At 41.9% G+C, this 19,928-nt stretch overlaps 2 protein-coding genes across 4 annotated transcripts in view; both read right to left on the reverse strand.

The window, feature by feature from the left end:
* Nucleotides 1–19,928, reverse strand: part of Pip5k1b (phosphatidylinositol-4-phosphate 5-kinase type 1 beta) — a 255,553-nt gene that overhangs the window by 130,041 nt on the left and 105,584 nt on the right. For all 3 annotated transcript variants that reach the window (XM_026781287.1, XM_026781285.1, XM_026781286.1), the window contains 2 exons: nt 14,840–14,926; nt 11,734–11,802 (listed from right to left, as the gene is read on the reverse strand). In XM_026781287.1, the coding sequence (XP_026637088.1) occupies nt 11,734–11,802 (69 nt within the window). In that variant the 5' untranslated portion in view covers nt 14,840–14,926. The remainder of the gene's footprint in view (nt 1–11,733; nt 11,803–14,839; nt 14,927–19,928) is intronic.
* Nucleotides 17,152–17,626, reverse strand: LOC101984375 (60S ribosomal protein L22-like 1). Its single transcript, XM_005352081.2, has one exon. The coding sequence runs from the start codon at nt 17,598–17,600 to the stop codon at nt 17,232–17,234; it is 369 nt and encodes a 122-aa protein (XP_005352138.1). The 5' UTR covers nt 17,601–17,626; the 3' UTR covers nt 17,152–17,231.

The following is a 19,928-nucleotide window of genomic DNA, read 5'->3' on the forward strand; positions in this document are numbered from 1 at the left end:
AAAAAAAGAAGAAAAAGTGATACATCTCTTAAACATTATACACAAGTGCTGTGTTGACTCAGTGAATGTCAAGATGTTGGTCAAGAACCTTGCTCCCTATGACTGTGCACAATTGGCAGGAGCTAGATCCTGACACCACTACTGGGATGGACTATGTAAGACCCATATGGTATGGACTATGGATACTTTTAGTAGTCAGGAAAAGGCCAATGGAAGATTGTAGGATGGTGGTTCTCAATCTGTGGGTGGCGACCCCTCGGGGTCAAAAGAGCCTTTCACTGGGGTCACATATCAGAGATCTTGCATATCAAATATTTCATTATGATTCATAATAGTAGTAAAACTATAGCTATGAAGTAACAAAGATATAATTTTATGGTTGGGAGTCACCACAACATGAGGACCTGCATTGAAGGGTCACAGCATTAGAAAGGTTACAAACCACTGTTGTAAGGTATACATTGGTCAGATTTGTTTATTTGATTTAATTGATTATCCTTTATTCTAATTGCCTAGAACCAGACATGTTTCAGATTCTGGATTTTTTGAATTATAGGCTATTTGCACATATATGATTAGATATTATGGGTATGAGACTGAGTTGAAACATTAGACTCATTTGCCTAAGGTAATTTTATACAATTTATTTACCATGCCTATGCTTGGATTATAACAGGTTGCATAGGTCATGTGTGGAAATTTCTACTTGTGGTGTTAGGTAGACACTGAAAAGGTTGTGAGCTTGGTGGTGAATATTATCTAAATGTACTGTATGCATGCATGAAATTCTAAAAGATTAATACAAATATTTCTTAGTTTAGAATTTTGCAGTATTTAAAGATGCTTAGTCTCCATACCTCTGTAGAGAGGGTTCTTCAGAGGTAATATCAAAATAAGAACATTTCTGTCACAAAGCCCCCCTCCCCCTTTCATTTTAAAGACAACATTTCTCTGTGTAGCCCTGACTGTTCTGGAACTCGCTCTGTAGACCAGGCTGGTCTCGAACTCAGAGATATCTGTCTGCCTCTGCCTCTGCCTCTAAGTGCTGGGATTAAAGGCATATGCCACCACTGTTCAGCTACAAACCCTCTCTTAATCATGTTGTATCAATTCCTGTAGATCTACAATTTGATGAATTGAAGCTGAACTCCATACATGTCTTGTCGGTTACCAATCTATTTTCAACCTCTTACTTGGTTCTTCTCTTCAAGACCTCATTGGCATTACCCAACTAACATGTCCAAGTTGGAAGATGTCACTGTCCCTAGACATCCTTCTCCATCTCTACCAAGAACTTGAGCTAGAATCATGGGATCATCAATTATTTCTATCACTTTCTCAGCCCACACCCAAGTCAAGATCTACCCCCCTACTCCAATGTTCTGTTTTAGTCTAGTCCATGATCTATTTCTCAATGTAGCTCTGTTGACATTTGGGACCAATGTGTGGAAGGATTGTCCAGTGTACTTCAATATGTCCCAGAAACCCTGGGACTCATCAGACGCTAGTGGCAACCCTCTCCCTAGCTGTGACAACTCTGCTGACCCCACACAGACAAAACTGGCTCCAGGGGGGAACTGCTGCTCTTCCCTAGTGTGCCCACTTGGTCTTGCTCAGAAGTCTCCACCACACTGGCTTCTCCTGGGTTCCTGGAAGCCACCCAACTGCTTCCTGCCTCCAGAGCCGGGCAAATGCCATTCTCTCTGACAAGAACGCTTACGGCTCTTTCCTCCACTCCTCTCTCAGCTGCTTCATTCTGCTGCCTCGTCAGAATCCTGATATCTGTGACCACATCCTCCCATGTCCACTCCTCAGAGGAGTTCCCTGAATGCTTTGCCTTGATTGACAGCAGCACTCAGACCTCCATCATTCTCAGCAGATCTTGGTAATTATTAAAATAGCTTGTTATTTTATTAACCTTATTTTTTTTTTCTGGCCTGTCTCTTATCAAGACAATGACAACATTATTTAGGGTGGCGACTCTGACTTTCTTGGCCTCTGTTCTACCTTAAGGCACAGCACCGAGCCAAGCTAAATAAATATTTGTCAACTGATTAACCAAACATACTTCATATTCCAGGCCCAGACCACACCCACAACAAATTACAAGGTCACACTATGAAAACATATCTCAGGGGAATTAGGAGATTACCCAGACCACTTATATTTCAATTCTCTGCTCCACGAGAAGGCAGCTGAGCTTCCTTGATGAGCAGGAGTCATGGCGGGGGTGGGGGTGAGATCAGCGCACCCTGCCCACAGGGAATAAGGCAACAACGCCCTACAGAAGCTTCAGCATTTCCCTTGAATGGAACCTACATTGTGTCTGGGTGTGGCTGAGAGCACTCACATATTGGAGTTGGGCCAAGAAAAAATAAGGGATAAATGAGGAATTTTCAGGTCTCCATAGAAAGATACTTTTCTCTTTTCCTCCCATCACCTTCCCTCCCTCCCTCCCTCCTCCCTCCTTCCTTCCTCCCTCCTTCCTTCCTTCCTCCTTCTTTCCCTCCCCCAATTTTTTTTTTTCAGAGACAGGACCTTACTATATAGCTCTGGTTGTCTTGGAACTCACTATGTAGACTAGACTGGCCTCAAACTCACTGAGATCCATCTGCCTCTGAGAATGGGAATTCTAGATGTGTGGCCCAGTACCCAGCCCTTTCCTTCCCTTCTTGATGATGTACTGAATGTCTCCAAGACCATGACTCACCCACAGAGGACTAAGCAGGTTCACTTCCCTTTTCTAGTATGAGTCGCTGATCCAGAACCAACAGATGGTGGGCCGCACTCACCAAAAAATGTAGGTAGGTGTTCATTTGGGAGAGCTTGATTCCCCCAGGGGACTGGTCGGAACAGTCATTCTCCTGCCCAAAGCTTTCTCTATCAGATCTTTGTTAGCTATGAACAGATTAACAGTGAAGCATGACTCCTGAGAACCTACCTTACTGTCAGCTAACTAGGTTTTCCAAGGTGGCTTCTTCCTAATTTCCTCCCCTCACTATCTCCACTCTCAAGAAAACATTTGTAATCAGTCACTTTGGAATCCTTTTCTCTTCAGGACTCAGCACAATATCCTGAAAATATATTCCTTTCTCATTTCAAAATTGCTGGGAAATTATTGTCTAGAAAAAGGTATCTTCCAGGCTATAGCTTGGATTCTGTATTAAGGTAAGACTTTGGTTTAGGAAAATTGGCTTTGGAACATTGAAGCAGGGAAAATGCTGTTTCATAATTGCTCAATAGTATTAATGTCTTTTTCCCAATCCAAAATCGCCAGGTTTGTGTTCCTGGTTTTGTTATTACAGTGGATAATTCAGAAAGACTATACATATATATCCTCCCACCTCCTCCTGAGACAGGGTCTCACTCTAAGGACCATGTTAAATTTGAATTTGCTTTCTTCCTGCCGCAGCTTCCCAGGTAAGCTATCTACCACCACACATGGCTGAGAATGGGCGTCCTAACATCATGGGCAGCACCATCCCTGGGACAGTGTGCAGGGAGTATGGCAAACTCTGGACACAGTCAGGGTTGGATGCCCAGCCTATTCTGCCACGTACTGTGCTTGGAAAACAAGTTATTTAACCTCTCCATACCAATTTTTTCTCATCCATAAAATGGGAATAACAGGACAGTTGTTCCCTTTCATGGAGGAGAACTGGTTCTGACCCCTATAGAAATGTAAATCTATAGGTACTGTCAAGTCTCTTATATAAAATGATGTTAAATTTGAGTGTTACCTATATCCCAAAGCCTTTCTTCTTTATACTCTAAGTCCTCTCCACATTACTGAAAACATATAATACCATGTAAACGTTATGCCAGTCACAGCACTGTTCTATTCAGGGAACAATGACAAGGGGGAAATATCTATATTTTTAGTACAGATGAAATATTTTACCCTAAATATTTTCAGTTCTGGGCTGGCTGAGTCCATGGATTTGTAGCTCATGAAAACAGAGAGGTAGGCACACTGGGTTCTTTTAAAATTGTATTTAGTGTGTGCCAGTGTGTGTACACACGTGCCACAGTACATACGTGGCAGCCAAAGGGAACGTCCAGGAGTTAGTTCTCTTCTGCCATGTATGTCCCAGACTTGATGGCAAGGGCCTTTACCCACTGAGCTCTTGCTGATGCCCTCACTGGATTCTTAGGAAGATAAAATTAATGGTTCTTAATTACTGAGACTTGTATCTGGCATACAGTAAACACTTAATGTTAGTACTCTCATTAGCTTGGTATTTGAAACTATTTTTGACTATAATATATTTTCATTCATCAAATAAACAGGATTTTTAGATGGTATAAACTAAATGGAACTTGATAAAAATTATTTCAATAGCCAACACTCCACATAACAGCAAAACTCCAAATAAACACATGATGGTGAGTAGCCTATGAGTATTTATTAAGTACGTATAATATGAAAACTTAAGTTACTGGTGTTCTTTTTTGCAAAATCCAGAATTCTAGTATTTGATATTTCTCATATGTGATTACTTTCCTTTTTAAAAAATATCTGCAAGGGAACAGACGAAGCAAGGGAGGTCATGATAGAGGTGGATCAGCCATGGGCCTTGGGACAAGGATGACTGCTGGTCAAATGAGAACCCCTGGCCATGCCGTGCAGGAGGCAGGCAGCTTACTACCTTATAATTAGTCCTTACATTAGAAAACAAGGCAGCACTGATCACTGTGAGCGGGAACAACAGCCCCATTGGGGTCTGGCTGCACAAACAGAAACACCCCAGAATCTGTCCTATCCTAATATCAAACACAGCTGCATTGCAGTGGCTGTTGTCCTATTATAGGTTATGAGCTTAGAATAGCATTTCCTATAGGGGGTGTCTTAAGGACACAAATTTAATGTCTACAGGAATTGGGGATCAAAAGGTAGACATTTAGTGGCTGAAAGGTAGAGATAGAGCAGTTGGCCACCCCAAGGCCTCCTCCACAGTGGATGCAGAAAGTGGCCACCTTGCAATGACCCATCTAGAGAAAGACACTGACAAGATTGACAAGATGGCTTGCCTCCCTGGGGGCTCTTTCTGAAGCTGCTGATTTATTTCCTCAATAATATGTGACATCTTGCAGAAAGTAATAAAGGAATATTTTAAAACATGTATTCCAGAAGCTGAGATGTCTGGAGTCGGGTATGTACTACGTGGGGAAGGAGATGATGGTTTATCATTGTACATGCTTATAAATCTGACATGATTATTTAATTACACTCTCCACCTCCGTGTGGCTCAATTTTAAAATCCCAGGGGCAGCCCACTATTAGAAGCTCATCTTTGCTTCTTATGTCATGAGCCACTGCATTGGGGAAGGACAGTAACCAGTTCCAACATTCCCCATTCCCTCTCCCATGCCCAGGTCGACGGCAGCTGACCTCAGGATGCGAAGATATCATTCCTATGACTCTAGTCCAGAGGTGTCAGCCACCTGACCATCTTGCTGTTCCTACAGATGAATGTGGAGAAACACAGAGTGATCTTTCTCTCAGTAACAAATACTGGGACTCTGCTCATTAGCATCTTACTTTAGCCAGTTGTGTTCACATCTATTAACTCATTTGATACTTACAGCACTGGGGTGTAAGGGAATGTATCCATTATATTTTATGAATGAGGAAAATGAAGACACAGATCAATGTAAAAAAAAAAAAAAAAAAAGAGCCCAAGGTTACAGACTGGCATAGGCAGAGAAGAACGAACTCACACCCTCCCTCTTCTTCAAAGGCTGAGTTTGGTTAGTGTTCAAGGACTTTCAGTTTCGGTACTAGTGACATTTAGACCTTGTTGTGACAAGCCTGTCCTGTGCCTTGTAAGACACAGTGTCCTTGGCCCCTATCTCCACTTAGCTAAGAGCACTATCACTGGAGCTGTGAGAACCTAAAATGTCTCCAGGCCTTAAATGTTTTCCATGCCACACAATTTCTGGTTGAGAAGTGGGAGGCGGTTTACGGATTATGATGGCACATGAATACTGCTCAAAATGCCACAGGGTCCCTCTTCCTGGAGAGTAGGGGAGTTCCTATTCATGGCGACTACTGCTCAAGACAGAGACATAGATGTCTAGGCTAAGCTGAAGAGCGCAGTCCCTGTCTGGACAGGGGATAAGTTTGCTGGTTTGAGGGAAGTAGGGTTGGCTTCCCAGAATCAAGGGACAGAGTGGCCAGGGCACGAGACACAGCCCAGCTCTTTCCCCTACCCAAACGATGAAAAGGATTTACTTAATTTTTGAATAGGTAATACATTCATATGATTCCAAGCTACGTATGCATGAACACACACATATACACAGATATGTCTTCCCCCAATTTGGGATCCGCACTCCAGCGTTCTCCCGAGGGAGATGGATGGATGTCTTCACAGAGACTACATAAAGGCGCTTAGGCTGAAACAAGTGCTTCAATTGACATCAAAGCGTCTTCGGGCCACTACCTTACTCAGGCTTCAAAAGTAATAAAAGCCATCTGTCCTTGTAAACGTGGTAAGGGCCAGGCATCATTTCCTCCCACCTCATCACTGCCTGCTCCACCGACAGGAAAACTGGCTGATGCTTCGCAATGAAACCAAACCGAGGTCTTAAAAAAAATAGAAGAGAGGATGAAAGGCAGAGGGGCGCTTAGGTCAAGGCCTCCCCGATGTGTGTCCGGGCCTCTCAGTTTCCTACCAGACCAGGTGAGATTTGCTTAGAGACTCAATGGATGGAAAGCAGGGGACCTTTAGTCCTCCCTTGCCCGTTTCCACTGCAGTCTGTAGCCCCCAGAACCGACTCTCCCGGGGAGGAAGGGTGCTGTGGACAGGCCTAGAAAGGAGAAGTAGGCTGGAAGGACAAGGTCCAGAGGTGAGGTGATGGAGGCAGAAAGGCAAATGAAAACAACAAACACTTCCTGCACCAGCATGTGCCCCGCAGGCTGGGACACTAGCAATTCCAACTGTGGGACACCACAAAATCAGCAAAGCGTGGCCATCTCTTTGGGAAAGAACTGCTAGGTGATCTGGCATGCATCACTCAGCCATCCTGACATCTGTTGCTTTGGGAGGAATAAGGACTAAGCAGTTTCATCACATTTAAAATGCAGAGGCTTAGGGGCTGGAGAAATGGCTAAATGGTTAAAGAGCACTTGCTGCTCTTGAGGGGAAATTGGGTTTGGTTCTTAGCATCCACATTGGGAGGGTCAAAACTGCCTATCACACCGGTTCCAAGTGATTAAACACCCTTTTCTGTTCTCTTCAGGTATCAGAATGCATGCATATATAATACATTAATATTTAGTGCGTGTATGTATGAATACATATATATCTTTATAGAAAAATACAGAGGCCAGGTATGGTTGTGCACATCCTTAATTCCAGCAACTGGAGGCAGAGTCGGGCAGATCTCTGTGAATTCAGGGTTAGCCTGGTCTACCCAGTGGGTTCCAGGCTATATAATGAGACCCTGACTTGAAAAAAACAAAATCAAGTGTTGACCATCCCTACAGATGCCTTGCCTTCTGCTTGCTTCTGAGTCTCGTATCTGGCCATAAATTCCCCAAGCAACACAACATCCTCTCCTAGTAGCAGGAAAATTTTGGCAGTCATTCCGATCACAAACTTTCAGGTAATTCTTTATTGCAATGCTTTTCAAAATTACTCTTCTTGATAGGATGGTCAAGTTCACCTGAAATCTGAGCCCTGAAGAGCCAGAGGCAGAAGAATTGTGAATTTGAGGCTTGCCCTGACTACACGAGAGAACTTCTCTTGGAAATGTTTTCGTCCATCTTTTCCCATGTTAGCTTGTGCCCAATTCTTGTCCTCTTGAATAGAAAAGCCACTGGTGCCACAGTCCCCTGACCTCAGGCACCCTGTGCCTCTGCTAGGTGTGTACAGTCATCACACCCTACCACTGTTCCCCACAACAGTGTCACAGTGCCTTAGTGACTACAACCTCACCATTCATCATTATAACCAACACAAACCTGTTCAAGCTTCAAGCTTACTAACACAGATTAAAAACGGAGTCCCTCAGCCTTCGAGTGTGTAAAAGCCATCAAGTCACGATGGTTTTAGCCATTGGTGGACTCTGCACGCTGCAGACTGACCTGCCAGACAAGATGTGCCCAGTGATTCCAGCAGTGGCATGACCTACAGGGATAACTAAGCCCATTCTGATTGGCTTTGGGGCCTGCTCCACAGGGGAGAATTCCTGTATTGGAATTGCGGTCAAAGGCCCGTGCCCAGAGGATCATAAGCCCCAAGGGGAATCTCTACTGTTGTTCTGCTAAAGGAACCAGCTGTCAAATGGCCTTCTCAATATTTATCTTTATACACATAGATTAGTGCTGCCCTCGACCCTGGTCAGAGAAGCTTCTTTTTACGGCGGGCAGTAATCACTGCAGAGACTCATAACTTGTCAAAGCATGGAGGATAAATGATGGTTGCCTGCTCAATCCTAAATGGGATATCTATGTCACACAGACACACACACACACAGAGAGATTATACACACACACAGAGATCACACACACACACACCCCTCAGGGAGGAGGGAAAAGGATGTAGAGCTGTCACCACTACAACACCTATGGGGGAAGGGCACTTGAGACTCTCACCCCTGCAGGATCAGCTAGCTATTGGCAGCTAATGGTGGCTAAGGGAGGGAGAAGTGACTTTTCTTCAATACTGTAGCCACTGGGAAGTTGCCCATGATGCAGTAAATGACCCGACAACCATGCGCACACAGGCAATCCTAATTTAACACAATAGGCTAATTTTTTTTAAAGACATGAAATTACGAAAAAGATATGTTGGAAAGAAGTGTTCCAGATAGAGCAGGAAACGGGTAAGAAAAAAGAATGAGGAGGGGTTAATACAATCAAAATACATTAGATACATGTATAAAACTGTCAAAGTCAATAAAAATCGATTTTAAAATTCAATTTAACAATTACATCAATAAAAATGTAGTTCCTCAGACATGCTTGCCACCTGACAACCTCACGAATCTTACAGCCACGGGCTTAGTGCAGATTATTGAACACTTCTCCTGTTCCAGAAAGTTCTACTGTATAACACTGGCCTGGAACATAAGGTTCAAACCTTTTACACCAGCACCAAGGGCTGACTCAGAGTCAAGCCCACACTACCTGCTGTGTGTCCCAGATACCAATACTGGGCTGAGCTCAAGTTAGCTTTCCTGTCCCTCTAGCAATCCACCCTCACCCAGCTGTGTGCCATGCTCATCAGGTGCCCATCACAGAGATAAGGAAGCAAATTAGAAGGCACAGCCACTAAAGGAGTGACAGATGGCAAGAGAAATTAGGAAATCTCTCTCTCTCTCTTTTGAGACAGGGTTTCTCTGTATAGTCTTGGCTATCTTGGAATTTGCTTTTATAGACCAAGCTGGCTTCAAACATAAATCTGCCTGCCTCTGCCTCTGGAGTGCTGGGACTAACTAAAGGCATGAGCCACCACTCCCTGTGACATTAGGAAATTTTTACCCTAACAAAATGCTCTCCCAGCTTAGAAGCTGTGGAGAACCTCGAAGACAGCAACGACCTTCCAGCTCCTTGGAACTTGGGATGATTAAACAAAATGCCTGCTACTTGTCTTGGCATTTAATACTCAATACTGGTTTGGATCATTATTTAGTTTTTTTTTTTCCACATGGGATGATATTTTTCTCCCCAGTGAACTGAACAGTATCGGGAAGCAGAGGCAAGTTCTCAGAGGCATTTCTTTTGCATGCTTTTCTTTCCTCTTTCGTTTTCTTACAGCAAGAATGTGCCAGAGACTGCAAACTGGCTACAGGTTGCAGGAAAGAGAGAGGTTCCATGGGTGTGTTGTTGTGCCCAGAGGGAACTGTACAACAAGCTTCTGAATTAGTTGATGATTAAAAACTTGGGAGATTTCACATCAAGATTTGGATTTCTGTTTCCCTATAAATTAATTAATTCAATCAGAGTACACGACAGGCCGGGGTGGCCATTCATGCACAGCTCCGGCTAGAGGCAGCTGAGCGCCACCCCTCCCCGAAGGAAGGCATGGATCCCTGACCATAGTTCCCGTAGTTATAACAAAACCCGTTTCCTGCCTGGCTCCTGTAGGCTTTTGTGTTTACAGCTCGAGCGGAAGACATTCAGCACATTAACTGAGAGTGGAAATCCTAGACTCTGTAAACACAGAGAGGCAGCCATTAATGCCTGCCTTAATGGGCAACATGTTTGTTTTACACAGCTAAAACCCGACTTGTTGTAGCCCTTAGTTGAAGACATTAACCTTATGGCTTTATGCTCACTTCCTCCTGGGCTTGCCAAGAATTGACAATATACATTAGAGAAATGGGCAATTGGAAGAACCAAAAGCAGCCAGCTCAACAATCACGTGCAAATGATCAAGACGCCAAGAGCATAGAGTTCACGAACACTGAGAGTTCCTTAAAACAGGTGGGGATGATTACGCCGCATGATGCTGGCTGCGCCCGCCTCATCTGGAGCCCTGTGCAGAGAGTCCAAGACAACTGGTTAACACTAGTCCACAGTAGCTGCTCGCACCACCTCAGTGGAGGCTACCGGGTTGTTTTTCAGGTCTCACTTCTCCTTGTCAGTCAACTGAAACATTTTCACAGATTTCTTTGGGGGTCTTTCTTGTTCCTGTCAGTAGACAGGAGAAGGAGCTGTCCTTAACTGCAACACACAATAGCTGTCCATCAAAGAAGAGCACACAGAAACAAAAAAAAAAAATAGGATACACTAACACTTCAATAAACAAACCTCCTAATCCCAGGAGAGCAGGAGGGCAAGGACTTTTAAAAGCTGTTAAGTGTAAGGTTGACTTACAAGGGGCGAGAGTGGTGCTTAGGGCCATATTTACCCAGTCATGATAGCTTGATTGATAAGAGTCAAGAATTTATCAAATTCAAAGAGTGGTAAGATACACTTGGAAGCCTGGTAAAAAGAGGTCTGCGGGAAACGGAGCGAAGACACAAAATCTTAGAGGATTCAAAAACTTCAGGGAGTGGCAGCAGTACACACTGACACCTTCTTTCCTAACCTAGTGACAGAAAGTACTGAGTGTGCCGCAGTGAGTCAAAGGACTCACATGCTAGACATGGGACATCACATGCGACTGAGAGTCTTCTTCCATATGAATAATAAAGGAGGCAGAAAAATAACTGTGTCCCCAGCCTTACGTTCAAGTGGTCAAATGGGGGTGTGCAGAAAGATGTCCCTCAAAGATAGCCCCCAAATCCTGGGACCCTATGAATGTTACGTGGCAATGAAGAGTTTAGGCTAGTGAATGTTAAGGTTGTTGATCAGCTAACTTTGAAATAAAGAAAGTCTTTTGCATTATCTGAGAGGGCATGGTGCTATCTATCCACTGTTCTGTGTAGTAGCAGAAGGATACAGCCCAAGAAAGACTCCTCCGGCCACTGCTGGCATTGAGATGGAAGAAGATGCGATAATGGGTACATCTAGTAACTAGACAGAATAAGGACTTGATTGTCCCCTACCAGCTCTGGAAGGAACGCAGCTGTGTGGACACCAGTGAGACCCCATCAGACATCTGACCTTTACAACTATGCGGTGATGCATTTTGTCAGTTAAGCCACCACGTTTTTGCTAATTTGGTACAGCAGCAAGAGGAAGTAATAATAATGGCTTTGGAGGAAGAAGAGGACTAACAACAACCTGGCAAACAGCAGAAGATCGCTCCTACTTTTTGAAGAAAGTGAAACGCTCACCTTTTTGTAGGTTTTTTCTTCGTTTTGTTTTCCAGGTATGGTGTCTCCATTTTCACCAGTTGACGACATCTGCAAAGGAGAAGTATTTCCCTTTGAAATCTGAATACCACTCTTTCAACGTAACATAGTAATGCTGCTAAAGAAAAAGATATATTTTGCACATTGCTTTCGCTGTTGTTACTGCCGTTGTTTCAAAGAAAGACAAAGGAAAAAGAAAAAAGAAAATCCAAGAGTATTTATTGAGAGTATACTTTACTCTGTAAGTCTGAAGAATGACGTTATAGAAACCTAAAGCCTTTTCATGTGGATAGATTTCTTGTTAAAAGCTATTTAAAATTTATTTTGCTTCAGGTTGTAAGAGCTCACTGTATAAATATCTGGAAAGTACCAAAATTATGAATCAGAATGCACACAAAACTCCACTCTTAATATTACTTTCCGAAGCAGCTTCATGATTCCTGTGTTAGCACAGTTGTCTCGGCCTTTTGACGTGTGCATTGTGATATGGAAAATGGTAATATTCATCTTGGTGATGTTATAAGTGTATGTACCTTTTGTGATAAAAAGAAAAAAATCCTCCCTGGGAAAAGAATATTTTCTTTTAGAAGCAAGGAGACATCACTGTGTGAATCTAATTGTGTGTCAGTACTTTAGTTAATAATGCTAATACTGATGAATTATTGAGGTGGCTCAAAAATTCTGCTTCCACAAATAATATAGTAACTATCTGTGCTTATATCTTTGTTCAATACCATTGTTACCTTGGATTCAATCCTGGAATGACTAAGTCATACCGCAGTATTAACTTTTTACCAATATACTAGTAAATCGCCTTCCAGGAAGTCTATACCCACTCCTAACTCTGCCTATAGCGATTGGGAGCCTGTCAGAAATGACCACTGTATTTTAGATATATTTGATAATCTGTTGGGACCAAATAAGGGCTCTCCTCATTTGAATTTCAGTTTGAAATTACTAGTGTTAGCTCTTTGTGTGTTTTCTTTTGGGTTTCCCATACTTCTGCTAATCTATCTCTTAGAGTCTTAGTGTTCTAGTTCTGTTGGGTTCGGGAGATGCTATCTCCTTGGAGTCATCCACTGCCTCTGGCTCTTACAGCCTGTCTCCTCTTCTTTCATACAGATCCCTGAGCCCTGAGGGGAGAGGTTTGATGATGACGGATCATGTGGGCTGACTGCTTCACAGTCTCTCACTCTCTGTTCACTGTCCAGTTTGAAACTCTTTGCTACTTACCATCGACTCTAAGAATACTTCAGGAGCTTAAACTACATGAAGGGCATTTAATACCCCAGGGAGAGACAGATCTGACTTTGCTACAAGCCTTTGAATCCTGGGCTTTTTAATAAGTTCAGTATTTGTGGTGCCAAAGAATTACCCAGTCATGTCTCCATACCTGAACTAAATAACTGAGTTCACCCTTGATACAGGGTGCCCAACCATGACTAAGACCATTCAGGAGAATGAATATATGGAATTAGATGAGGCCCACCAGGTCCACTGCTACCACAATCCTCCTTCCACTTCCTATCTTATCCTCTTGACTCTCAGATGGCCTCCATTCAACCTGTCAATATTAGAATTGGAAGTCTACAAAGACCTCTGTTTCACAAAACATCTGCTTTAATTGTTTAAAGAATTTGTTTTTTTCCCCCCTAGTTTCCTTAGAATAGTACTTTAATGGGTTCTGAATAAAATGCTAGGAAGATTAAAATGCTTGAAAGACTTAGCAATATCAGCTTGGGACAAAAAGCCGACCTCCAGTCGGCTCACCAGAGCCAAGAGAAGAAGGATCTCCTTCAACAATAAATGCTGTATGAGGAGCTGCACTTCTCAGACCCTTGGCTTTGAAAATGGAAACACTTCAACAGGCTCTCCGAAGGGAGTTGAGAAACAACCTCTGGGAAATAGACTCTGACATGAATGAAGGGCAGGGAGCAGAGAGTCTCAAAGTACATTTCATTACTCTGTAAGTCACTCCAGACTCAACCAACAACAGGGAAGAGGAGGTGGACACTACACCAGCTTACTCAATTCATTTCAATTCCTCTTGAGAAGCACAAAACAGATAAAGGAGGGTCATGGTAGTGATGGGTGCCTTATTCATCACTGATAGTGCTTCTGCTCCTCGCCCTGGGGTAGTGTTAGAAACAAAATCACTGATCAATATTTATTGATAGTCCCCCTTCAGCACCACTAAAGGGTCAACTGAGTTCAAAGGTGTTATTTTTTTCTCTCCCTGTTGCTGTGATATAATATTATGACCAAAGCCACTTAAGGGAGAAAGGTCTGATTTTAGTTCAAAGTAGAGTTCATAACTGTGGAGAAATCAGCGCCCAGGAGCCTGAAGCAGCTATCCACATTATGACTCTAGCAAGCAGAGAAAGCAATGGTTTACTTGCCTGTTTTCAGTTCACTCTTTATACAGTCCTGGATCATCGCTCAGGGAGCACAAAAATTCTCATGCACTGTGGCCAGTCTATCCACCTGTCACTGCAATCAAGATAATCCCCCACAGACAGCCCAGAGGCCAGTCTCCAGGAGATTCCAGACCCCCCAAGATGACAACACTAAAAGCCACAATAGCAAACTACAAAGGACTTTTAAACTGGGCACAGTGGGTTTACTCCCTGCTCTCACTTGGGCTTGTTACGTTTCTGCCCTGGGTACAATGTGTACTTGCAAGTGTGAGCCAAGATAAGCAAAGATGACAACATTGCAACCATCCTATTTCTATAAAAGAAAGGAGGGAAGATATTCTGAGAAGCACCGGTGATTTACCCAAAGATGACTGCAAATGAATCCAGCATTCTTTTTAATACTTTGCTGTAGAGTATTTGTTTAAATTAAGGAGAATTCTAAGGTGATTAAAAATTAGCCAAGCATCGTGATTCATGGCATGTTCCTTCCTTCCCATGCTTTGTCCCTTCACACACAGACATTAAAATCGTTCCATGTCCTGTGTGTTTGAAATTCGATACAGTCCAAGGTAAAGATCATGAACTAGGTAGGTAAATAAAGATACAGTAGAAAAATTAAGTGCTGTATAGAACATCTGTCAGGATTAGGGATACAGAATACATTTCTTTACCTTTGTAAAGGAAACGGCAAGTCATCTGTAGTTGGTGGTGACAGGTGGCCTATTCATTGTTGACACTGCTCTTGTCCCTCCAGGTTTCTGTCAGAAACAAGATCATTGGTCAATATTAAGTGACATCCTCACTTCTTCTTCTTCCCCCAAAGGATGAGATGTGGCTCTAGGGTTGAGTGGTGAGACTACAGGAAGGGGGTGCACAGGAAGCAGTAAATACAGTGGGTAACAAGGGGATAAACCACAGGACCCATATGTACTAAAGAAACTGTGGCATCCAATTTAACTTCCAAGGCCCTACTTGGCTCAGCAAAGGACAACATGATTGGCTTCTAGATAGAGTCTCCAACAGATAAAGCAATAACATAGAACATAGAGGATGGACTAGCTATTCCCTTACTAGTTTTCACACAGGATTCTTTTCTTGACACGTGAATAATCTTTGAGCAGTAGTTATATGATAAATTGATTTTTTTTTAAATCAGAGTTGCTTAGATGATATACCCCAAACAATACCTCTACAAACTTTCAGCTATAATTATATTTAGTACAGAAGAGAAATCATCTCATTGTAATAATTTCTTTCAGCACTAGAGACGGAACCCAGGCAAGCGCTTTATCACGGACCTACACCCCCACAGCTTTTTATTGTATGCCCAGGCAAGGTCTTGGTAAGTTCCCCAGGTAGCCTTGATTTGCAATATTCCTACTTCAAGACCCTGAGTATCAGGAATTACAGGTACAAATGACCATGCCTTGATCATACTCAACTTTTAAACTGTAGATAGGTATAATGTAGAAATAAATTAGGTCTTACATTCATATCCCCCTAGAGATAATCAATGTTGACAATCTGCGGCATTGCTATAAAAACATCTCCACTATGCTCGTTACTTGTATATATGTGTGTGCACACATGCACACACACTTCCACTTGCTTTTAGCAGTACTGATGAATATATATGTGTGTGTATATATTATATATTATACTTTTCTGTTTAAAAGTATCTGTACAGTAGAGATTAAATAACTGTGGACATCTCTAAATGGAACATGTACATCAGCTCACCCACCCCCAACAGTTCAGGGGATATCATGAAAGAGGGGACAGAGAGATCACAGGAGTCAGAGGTTGGGGGAAATTGGGCAAACCTGTGTCTCCTGGACATGACATCATCATGATGACATCGTCATGATGACATCATGAACGCATTGCAGTTGTGCACTGCCCAAGACAATTTAAAAAGTGTACACTCAGGGGTGACACTGGATGCTTTGTCATCAGGTTTTGGTACTAAGGATACATTTCATAAAATGCAATGCTTTATATGCAACCAGTTTTTTATTCAACTCTTGGAAATTGTAATGTCTCTGGATAGAGTTTTAACAATTAGCAATTTATTAGAAAACCATTCATTTTACTTAGATTTTAAATTGTATTGCCATAAACAATAACAAACCAAAAAAAAAATCCGAAAACAAACAAATAAAAGAAGCCGGGCAGTGGTGGTGCACACCTTTAATCCCAGTTCTTAGGAGGCAGAGACAAGTGGATCTCTCTGAGTTCAAGGCCAGCCTAGTCTACAAAGCAAATTCTAGAACAGCCAGGACTGTTACACAAAAAAACTTTGCCTTGAAAAACTAAAAGAATTTTTTCCTATTGCCATAAAGTTTCCATTATACTGTTATTAAGTTATTTCCAAACGTTTGTACCCTGACAAACATCTGCTTCCTTATTTTCGATGTTCTGTGTATGTATACAGACTCAACTATTGTAAACAGCCTTTTTATTATTGAAATCCTTTCTAATTCTGTGGGCATTTCCATTCACCGTAGCTTTTTAAAGGAAGATCCATTTGATTTTCTATCAACTCACTTCCAAAAGCATTAATTTAATGCATACTGATATTGTAAGAAATAAAATTAGGGAGCTGGAGAGATGGCTCAATGGGTAAGAGCACGAATGCTCTTGCAAAGGACGCAGGTTCAGTTCCCAGGATCCACTTGACAGCCCACAACTGCCTGTAACTCCAGTTCCAAAGCCCTCTCCTGGGCCCCAAGGGCTCCACCACAGACTGAGTGCGTGCACAGGAACTCACAGAAAATAAATAAGCACAATTTTAAAAAGAAATAAATAGGATTGGGGAAGTTCCCAAAACTATTTGCAGATAACTAAACATATGAAAAAGAAAAACTACAACAAAAATACTCAGTTTTATAGGCTTACTAACATGAGATTAGAGACTGGCAACTGAATACAGTTTTCTTTCTTTCTTTCTTTCTTTCTTTCTTTCTTTCTTTCTTTCTTTCTTTCTTTTTTTTTAAGAGTGCAATGGTTTTTATTTGCCCAAAAGTCCAATTTTAGTTTTTCTTTAAAGCATACAAAGGTTATCTAATCTTCAGACTCTGAGCCATCTTCATCCTGACTAATCTGGAAATAGCGAAGTTCATAGGTCTCCTTGTCAGATGCAACCACACGAAGCCAGTCACGGAGATTATTCTTCTTAAGGTATTTCTTGGTAAGATATTTCAGATACCTTTTAGAGAACTGTTTCTCAGAAACAACTGTGATTTTATTCTTCAAGCGTTCAATGTGAACAACATTTCCAAGATTTCCAGTTTTCCCATTGACTTTAACCTTCTCCCGGAGAAACTGTTCGAAGTTTCCAGAATCAAAAATTCCATCTTCCACCGGATGAGTGAGGTCCAAATGGAACCTCCAGGTCGACTTCTTAGGCTTCTTGTCTTTCTGCGGCGCCATATTGTCCCACGGCCGTGGGAAGGCCTGAATACAGTTTCTGAAGCTGAAAACAAACTACTTATTCATTCACTGATTGATTGACTTTTGGTTTTTGTTTTTGAGACAGGGTTTCTCTGTGCAGCCCTAGCTCTCCTGGAACTAGCTCTGTAGTCCAGGCTGGCCATGACTCAGAGATCTGCCTGCCTCTGCCTCCTTAGTGCTGGGATTAAAAGCGTGCACCACCATTCCCTGACTTGTTCAGTTATTTTTATCAACACCATCGAATGACTTTAAGACTCTGTTTTTTTTAAGGAGAAAATTCAATTAAAATTATTTTTACGTAAAAATAGGCTTGTGTTTAGCTTCTCTCCCCCTCATTCTGAATATATATAGTTAATTAAAAATTATTTCTGATTGCATAAAATGCAAAATTTTGAATATTAAAACAAATCTCATTCAGAATCTCAAGAACTATCCACGAGAACTGATGAAGATTATTAGGTCTACAATACCAACTACTGGTCAACCCCTGGCACGCTCAGGTACTGGCACTCTATTTTTTCTAGTTCCCTTAAGAGAAACTCTCAATGTGAATTTTCAACAGAATAATTCCTAAGTATATTTAGAAGTAAAATGAGAGCTTTTGCTAAGCAGTCTTTAGAATTTACAGTTCTTATTTTATCCTGAAGCCCAAACTTACTCCAAATCTAATTAGCATATTAGCTTGGTCATGCGCAGTTGTATGCAATTCCCTAAAGCCACAGCATATCCCCAAGTCCTATTTCCCCAGGCTTAGGAAAACAGGATTGGTCATACACACTTAAGAACAATTAAATCTAATGCTGTTTGTGAATGTTTCGGTCTAGGTTCCAACCATATTTCATCTTGATTTTCCAAAGTGGCCAAAGGGAGTTCTTCACAACTTAGCTTTACCTGGCCGAAGCAGAAGAAGCGGGAACTTCATCACCAGACCCAGTGATTTCTAATTTATCTTAAAAGAAGGCCAACTGAGGATTCCATTTTACCAGCCACCAAAGCCAGTGGGGCTGAGTCAGCCATGGTGGTGGTGTGATGATGAAGCTGGCCTTTGTGTCTGAGTCAGGATGTGCCCGTCCGTGCCCTTCCTTGTGTCTACCACTCAGGCGGCTCATAGATCCCAGGGCCTCCTTCACCTTAAGGGCAGAGGTGTCACTGATTTTCTGACTGTTCCCCTTCTTTAAGCTACTTCTCAATCTCCTTCAAGACAAGATTTGAAGCCAACACTCTCGAATTGGTGAAGTAGCTTCAATCTAATGTATTCAAGAGTAACTGGGGGCTTCAGGAAAAGACATCTTGTAGAACACCTTCCATTTGGTTATTAGTACTTTTGCTTTTCCTGTTAATAATTATTTCTTGGACTAGAGGCATAGCTTGGCAGCAGAGTACTTGCCTAGCATATTCAAGGTTCTGGGTTCAATTCCCAGTATTGCAAAAATAGTCCTTCTTTTTGGAGGGGTTTAAAACTTAGATATAAGTATTTTGTTTTCCACTCTTTTTAGAAAAAAAAATACATAGCATTCCTTACCACGTTAATGATATCCCCATTAAGTGTTTGTTTTTGTTTTAATGGTGTGTCGGGCAGCCCAGGCTAGCCTCCAACATGATATGCAGTTGACAGTCACTAGAATTTATGATCTTCCAGCCTTTGCTTCTAGAGCACTGGGATTAAAAGCATGTATTATACTATGTAGGGTTCACATGGTATTGAGGATTGAATGCAGGGCTATTTAAATACTAGTAACTGAGACAGAATCTTGCTATACAGTTCAGACTGTCCTTGAATTAATGTCCTCCCGTCTCAGCCTCCTGATGGTTTAAAGTGTGGGCGGGCTTGCCCCCTTTAGACTCCCTTCTGCTGGGGATCAAACTTAGGGCCTGATGCATGCTGGGTAAGCACTCTACCACTGAGCAACATCCCTAAGTTTGCTATTCTAAATTTTACCAAACACCAAATTACCAAATCACCAGATTGAGTCTGCTCCCACCAGCTCTACTGTTTGACTTTACTAGTATTTCTTATAAATGTCTTAAAATGAACTTCTGATTTTGCCATTTGATAGGAGATTTAAAAATTCACATCTATTGTGAAAAATTATATTTTGGCTTGCTTCCAACATACATTCTTAGGATTAATTACACTTGTTACTGTATTTATTGTTTCTCAATCCTGTGCTGGATTTATCAAGTTTTTAATTCGATTTCCTTTTTCTTCCTGGAAATTTAAAAGTTCCCTTATATACTTGCTCACAGTTATCGTTCTAATTTAAATCAATTTTAAAAATATTTCTTTTGAGCCGGGCGGTGGTGGCG

The sequence above is a fragment of the Microtus ochrogaster genome, chromosome 8 (assembly GCF_000317375.1).
Source record: "Microtus ochrogaster isolate Prairie Vole_2 chromosome 8, MicOch1.0, whole genome shotgun sequence".
Taxonomy (NCBI): domain Eukaryota; kingdom Metazoa; phylum Chordata; class Mammalia; order Rodentia; family Cricetidae; genus Microtus; species Microtus ochrogaster.

Coding starts and splice junctions, on each gene's coding strand:
- LOC101984375 (XM_005352081.2), bottom strand. CDS start 17,600: ATGGCGCCGCAGAAAGACAAGAAGCCTAAGAAGTCGACCTGGAGGTTC.